General features: G+C 39.1%; 1 protein-coding gene across 1 annotated transcript; it reads left to right on the top strand.

Annotated features, from left to right (window-relative positions):
- Window positions 1-2,373: 2,373 nt before the first annotated feature.
- On the top strand, window positions 2,374-3,279 carry LOC133314331 (uncharacterized). The gene has a single exon (XM_061515801.1). It carries the CDS (start codon window positions 2,374-2,376, stop codon window positions 3,277-3,279), a length of 906 nt encoding a protein of 301 aa, XP_061371785.1.
- The last annotated feature ends 4,307 nt before the right edge of the window (window positions 3,280-7,586 follow it).

Raw genomic sequence — 7,586 nt, 5'->3', positions numbered from 1 at the left:
ATTTGACGCGTACTGATGGATGTACGTAATTGTATAGGTTGCCGTACGTTGACTTGAATCCAGAAACGTGAATCTGGGAGTTACCCTTGGTCTTGGACCAAGTGGATTGAGGTATGTATTTAGTTCAAGGCATGTATAATTATAAATTAGCATGTATTGTTTGAATTATAAGAGATTGGGAATATCCTCTATGTAGGCATTTCGCTGTGTACCAAGTTGTGGGATAAGCTGTTGCGGAGCTAGTGAGGAAATTACTTAAGGTAACCTCTTGGTATTGGGGCTTGTTCCCCTTTTCTGTTCCACCTTGCCAGTTGATGGCAACGGTAGGAAGTGTGTATGAATAGTATAGAACACATGAGCATGCATGCATTATTGCTATGGGTACTGCGGTACCGAGTCTCTGGCCAGGAGACAGTTTTATTAGCCTTCGGGCATTTTCGGACTTCCGCTGGATAGGTCTCCAGGAGGGAGTTCCAGTTGACTGCGTGTCATGGTGTGTGATCCGGGTAGGAGCACACTAGGAATGTCTTTGGCGTTTTGGTTGGTTTGGGCATCATGGTTGTGGTTTCTGTGAACACACCTTGGATGATACCCATAGGCTTATATATGCCCAGGGCGTACGTGGAATTGGGGTTACCATCCCGTATCGTCGTAGTTTGTTTCTTTATATTCCCCATTTCTCTAAATCCCTTGCTATATCCCGTTTTCAAAGTGGTTGTTTTATTCTATTGATATGCATCGAAGTGAACCATTAGGTGGAATTTTCTCCAGAACCTCTTGGTTACTGAGATATATTCGTATATCTCACCCCGTCTCGGGGCATTTATTTCAGGATGTACCTGTAGCGTTGGAGCAGCGGGCAAGAGGCCCGCAGGGTGATAGAGGAACATTTTCAGTATTTGGCATATTGTTCATGTTGGCATGCCTAGGTCTAGCAGTTTGTATCATTTAAATTTGTGTCTAAATTTGTAATTGGTGTTGTAATATTGTAAAAGGCAATTTGAAGTTAAAGTCGTAAGTTGTAATATTTAAGTGTATGTTGTAAATGTAAGAGAGGCATGATGTACCAAGATGGAAGGATTTTAGGCCTATGTTAGAGTTATGATTACATGATTATATTGTGAAACTACATGTGAATGGGACCTATGTGATTGAAACAAGTAAGAAATATAATGTGAGCTCTATTGTATAAACTGTGTAATAACTATAAACTGGATTGGGTTGTAAGTGCCCCGAGGCGTTGTTGGTCCTTGTGTGTGCCACCCATTGGATTATTACTGTATTATCATGTGTTTATTAGGTACATTTGAGGTTTAAATGATCGTTTACAATTTTGGGATTATTGGAAAAACAAATGAAACTCTGGCGAAATTTCTGTAGAATTGGCAGATTTTAGGCGAACTTTGGGAGAGCATATCTCCCTCCATAAAGGTCCAATAGGGACTTTCCATACGCCATTTTGAAGGTTGAGATGTCCTCTACCTTGTGTCAAAATTTGAGGAAATTCTGGGTTGATCTTCGGCCTGAAAAAATAGAGAAACACGGACTGCTCATGTGCCCCTGCACCTGAGGCAGATTCTGGACCGGATTTGGGAAATTAATTCCCGCTTCGTTTCTCAGTCAAATTAAGCGTGTGATATATCAAAATGAAGTTTGAGATGTCTAGTTTGTAGGATAAAAATTTGAAAGCCAATGGTTGAATGAATTGAGTGCAGTAAATCGAGTAAGATGAGTGGTTTGGAGCTGTTTTTGTGGTTGTTTGGCTATTCGCTGATCCAACTTCAAACGGCGTTAACCGGAGCAAATGAGCTCCGAATTGAGCATATGATAGCTTGTTGAAAAGGGAACTAAGTAAGACAAAGATCTAATCCGAGAAGAAGGTTTGGTTGCGAGCGGTGTGGTCGCAGAAAAATTAAGAGTGAAATATGTTCGAATAGGTAAAAACGTAAAGTTTGGAATTTGGCTAAGTGAGTTTATGGGAACTCCTTAGTAACTTATAATAAGTAATGTGAGTTATAAAAATAGTTTAAATAAGTCTTCCGCAAGAGTTTACAGTTACGGTCACAGCTTTTAATTATTACGCCTTTTTATGTTTTAAATGCTCGCGTAATAATCGGAAAAAGTTTATTCGCATTTTTACAAATGAACTGCTGTGATTGTAACTGCGCTTAATATCATAATTAATGTTAACAATACCAGTGTACAACGGGCTGTTACAGGGCATGAGGTCGCCGTGGAACTCGAGGTGCAGGTCGTCTAGCAGCACCAGATCCTATTACTGCAGTTCTTAATGCTCTGCAGGAAGAGACTGCTGCAAATAGAACCATGACCGAGAACCTGATGAAAAATAATCAGGATATGATGCATGCCTTCATGAATGAGATGAGGGAAGATAGGACTCGGCATAGGAGAGACGATTCTCCTCCGCATACGGCTACGGTGATTCCTACACCGATGCCAACTTTTATGCCATTTGTTACTACTGCTCCTACATATGTACCCCATACTTCTGCTGACCCGACTTATGTTGCTCAGACATCTGGGGCTGTTGAACAAGTTGTTGACGATGCTGCAGATGAGCGAAGGCTCATATCATTTAGAAAACACAAACCACCGGCATTTCTGGGGTCAAAGGACCCGAAAGAGGTTACTACAAGGCTGAGGGGGATGGACAAAATATTCCAGGTTATGAGGTGCCAGAATCCTCAGAAGTTATTGTATTCGGTGTATATGCTGGAGGGTGATGCCCACGAATGGTGGTGCAACACATCTTGCCCTTTTACTATTCAGGGGGAAGAAATCACATGGGCCTTATTCGAAAGATTATTTCAGGACGAGTATTTTCCCAGGGTTGTTCGGGAAGCCAAGCAGGGTGAATTTGATAAGTTGGTACAGGGTACTATGACTGTTGATACCTATGTGGTGAAATTTAATGAGTTGGTTAAGTTTGCGAACTACGGGGGTATACTGCCGACTCCTGAGTTTTTATTTGCTAAATTTCAGAGGGGATTAAATGAGAAGATAGCAAAAAGAATGTCTAATACTGCCGTGAGAAATTTTGTTGATCTGGTTACACAATGCAAGAGAGTGGAGACTGTTTATAGTAGGTATCCTAAATCTACTGCTATTAAGGATAATGAGATCAAGAAAACTGCTAATTCTAATTCTTCCTGGAAGTATAATAAGGGTAAAGGTCTACTAGTGAAGCAATCTGCTGATAGGTTCAAGAGGGGTGGGAACCCTAAGAGTGAAAATACTGGTAAAAGTGAAGTTCCTTAGTCTAAGTGCGATACATGTGGGAAGATCCACGGAGGCACCTATTAGTATAAACAAAATGTGTGTTTTAAATGTGGCAAGCCATGCCATTTTGCTAATGAGTGTACTACTAGGGCGGAGGTAGCTGCAATGGTCCGGCTGACTGCAGAACCTCAGGAGGTAAATCAAATATATACCCTAGAGTCATTGAATAGAGGGAGAAACCCTCAGACTGGAAAAAGGTATGAATTGAAAGAGTACTTCTTTCTAATGATTCATCTAGTATATTATGTGAATATATTTGCGTGAAGTATTAATGTTTGAAAAAGAATTAATGTATGTAAAACCTATAAACCTTATGTTAGTCTAAGTAAAGTGAGTTGTTGTTTCATAACCACGAAGTGAAAATGTTATGATTAATAAATAAGCTAAGGTACCATTAAGGGAAAAAGATTGTATGATTAGTGAAAGAGCTAATGTACAAATTAATGTGAGACGGTACGATTAGTGTATGAACTAATGTGCAATAGCATTTAGAATGGCATGATTAGTGTAAGAGCTAATGTGCTATTGAGTTTGAAAATGGCATTATTAGTGTAAGAGCTAATGTGCTATTGAGTTTGAAATTTGCATGGTTAGTGGAAGAGCTAATGTGCAATAGAAATTGAAACTTGCATGGTTAGTGGAAGGGCTAATGTGCAATAGAAATTGAAATTTGCATGATTAGTGGAAGAGCTAATGTCCAATAGAAATTGAAATTTACATGGTTAGTGGAAAGGAACATACACAGGAAGTCATAATGAATTATGCATATGTGAAATATGTTTAGTATACCACTATTCCTATAATGAGGGTAGCCCCATGTGTTTATACGAACCACATATTGCCGTTAGATACAGATATATTATGATTGTTAGCTCTGTGCGGCTTATGTGCCCGGAGGGTATGGCTATCTCCGTGCGGATTATATTCCCGGAGACTCTTGTTATCTCTGCGCGGATTATGTTCCCAGAGACTGTTATTATCTTATATGAGGAATATGATACAAGGGAGTATCCTGCATCGATGTGACTGCTAGTATAGTTGAGGTGTTTTATATAAATGCACAAATAAGAAACATTTAGGGATGCTCCTAGCACAGGGGCAGCTGGTGATAGGTTACCTATTACTGCAAGGATCATAAGGATAGATTCTCTGATCGGTGGGTCATTTACTTCTGGGGCCCTTAGAACAGCAAGAGCTCGAGGGGTTTAACCTGAGGATGTTTTACCCACTGTATTGGGAGGATTGAATCATATAAATAACGCAAGAGGTGATATTGAGTAATTCTAAGTGAACAGTAATATATCAAATGGGATATAATATGTGAGACGTCATGAGAAGATATTTTGGGATATGATTTCTGAGCACTAGGGGATGTGTGTATTTATAACACCTCGCAATTCTAAATTAAGTATTAAAATATTAAGTGAGTAATTAAGTGAAGGATTAGTGAAAAATCCTCAAGATTAGGCCAAAATACAAAGAAAGGGCAAAATGGTAATTTACCAAATACGTAACCCGAGGCATGAAAAATTGAGTAGGAGATCTCAAATGATAAAAATAATGCCGGAAATGGACTTAGGACGAAAAATCGAGTGGATAGGCAAGTTTCAAAATTTTTGATGAATAGTGATTTTCCCGAAGTAGAAATATTGCGGTATAAGTGTACTGATAAGCGTGAAAATTTTATCAGTATTTTTAGGAAACAAAAATATGACATGAACGAGAAAAATACGTAGGTCATGAATTTGTGGTCGAAATTAGGTGATTGATTAAAGTTAAAACGCGTGTGGGACCCACCTATGACTTAAGTGACTTATATGTCACTTTTCCTCACACTCTCTCTCCTATTTCTCTTCTTCCCCGCGTGAAACCATCCCCCCACCACCATTTTCAACCAAAATCTCCATTTCACCACAACTTCATCAATCCTCTACCAAATCCATCAATTTTTGTCTTGAAATTTGATTGAAAATACCTTCTAGAGTTATTGGTAGTACTCCCAAGCCTTGAAATCGTCTCTTTGAGGAGATTTTGACCAAAATCAGTTCCGAATTGTGGAGAAAAATTTGTGTTCTTGGAGCTTCTAGGTGCTCCAATGGTGGGGTATGTTTAGGTGGATCCTTATGCCTAGCTTTTGGGTAAGTTTCTTCATCATTCCATGGCTTGATTATCGAATTTGTTTATGAACCCTAAAGAGGGCTTGTTTGATTTGTGATGCTAGAGTGCTCAAATGAAAAATGTGTATTAGATGATAATGTCTTAGAATGATGTATTAAAGCTAGAAATGCCATGCAAATTTTAGGTGAAAAAATGGATTTTTAACTTAGAGAAATTTTGGTGTTTATGACTTGATTTTTGGAAATGTGTTAGGATGTATTGGTGAGTTATTGAATGATTGTATGTTGATAATATGAGATGGTATGAGGTGTGGAATGGTTAAAAATTGAAAGAAATCCTTGGGTATTACATAAGGCATAACTTGACCATATTAGAGAAAGTGAGGAATTGTGTTGGAAAAATTATTGGGATGATGTGCTGTGTAATTAAATGGTAATTATATGGGTTGCATGGTGATTGGAAGGTTGGAAAACCAATAGAAAAATAATTGGAAGTGTTAACTGTTGAATTGACCTAGAGTGAATTATTAAGCAAACCGATGCGTAAAAGACGTAAAACGGTGAAACGACACTTGAATTAGCCTCTTGGCAACCTAAGGATGAGTAATAAAATGAGAAAAAAAATTTAGAAAAATAAATCTCAAAATAACACCTATTTGGCCGAACCTTCAAAGAGGAAGGGGAGGATTTTGTGATTTTCGCGTTTTGATGGAATTTGACGTATACTGATGGCTGTACATGGTTGTATAGGTTGTCGTACGTCGACTTGAATTCCGAACAGTGAATCGGCGGATTGCCCTTGGTCCTGGACCAAGTGGATTGAGGTAAGTGATTGGATCAATGCATGTATAATTGTGAATTAGCATGTGTTGTTTGAATTTTGAGTGATTGGGAATGTCCTATGTGTAAGTATTCTGTTGTGTACCATGTTGTGAGATAAGCTGCTGCGGAGCTAAGTGAAAGAACGAATTAAGGTAACCTCTTGATACTGAGGCTTGTTCCCTTTTTCTGTTCCACCACACCCGTTGAGGGTAATGGTAGGAAGTGTATATGAGTAGTGTAGAACAGCATTAGCATGCATGTAGCATTTATGAGGGTACTTATGTACCGAGTCTCTGGCCAGTAGACATTGTAGCCTTCGGGCAGTGCGGAATTCCACTGGATAGGTCTCCGAGAGGGAGTTCAAGTTGACCTAGGGTCGTGGTGTGTCATCCGGGTAGGAGCACACTAGGAAGTCTCGGGTGTATATGGATGGAAGGGATACCTTGGTTGTGGTTCTTGGAACACGCCTTGGATGAGACCCGTAGGCTTATATGCCGAGGACGTTGCGTGGTATTGGTAGCTACCATTCCAGCTTCGTCGTATTTTATATCCCGATATTCCCCAGTTTCTCTAAATCCCTTGCTATATCCCGTTTTGAAAGTGGTTGTTTTATATTACTTATATGCATCAAAGTGAACCATTGGGCGGAGTTTTCTCCAGAACCTCTGGGTTACTGAGATATATCTGTATATCTCACCCCGTCTTGGGGCACTATTTCAGGAGGTAGCAGTGGCAGTAGAGCGGCAGGCAAGAAGCCCGTAGGATGACTAGTGGGAGCACCTTTACCATTTTGCATTTTGTTGGCCATGTGGCCTAGGCTAGACTTAGGGCATGAACATCTCATATGTATGTAGGATGAGTTTCATTGGCATATTTGTTCATATTGTTTTGCCTAAGTCTAGTAGTTATGTCATTTAAGCTTATGTTTCGATTTGTAATTAAAGTTGTAATATTTGGAAGATTGTAATTTAAAGTTGAAGTCGTAAGTTGTAACTTGTAACTTGTAAGTTAAATGTTGTAAATGTACCAGAAATGCATGATATACTATGATGGAAGGGCTTTAGGCCTATTGTAGGTTTATGATTCCTTGTATGATGAAAATATGCATGAAAAGGGACTTTGTTGATTGAAACCATTTAAGGATTTAAAGTGAGCTATGTTGTGTAATAAATATAAACTGAGTTGGGTTGTAAGTGCCCCAAGGCACTGTTGGTCCTTGTGTGTGCCACCCATTGGATTATTAGGTACATTTGAGGTACTAGTGAGCTTGTGCAAATTTGGGGATTTTAGGTAAAACAAAGGAAACTCTGGCGAATTTTCTGTAGAATTGGCAGATTTTAGACGAAC

This window comes from Gastrolobium bilobum, unplaced genomic scaffold (assembly GCF_033153095.1).
Source record: "Gastrolobium bilobum isolate Gb01-03AN ecotype WA unplaced genomic scaffold, APGP_CSIRO_Gbil_v1 utg31454, whole genome shotgun sequence".
NCBI lineage: Eukaryota > Viridiplantae > Streptophyta > Magnoliopsida > Fabales > Fabaceae > Gastrolobium > Gastrolobium bilobum.
This window is presented reverse-complemented; position numbering and strand designations above follow the sequence as displayed.

Bases quoted from the DNA above. Each gene is read 5' to 3' on its own strand.
- LOC133314331 (XM_061515801.1), top strand. From the start codon at position 2,374: ATGAATGAGATGAGGGAAGATAGGACTCGGCATAGGAGAGACGATTCT.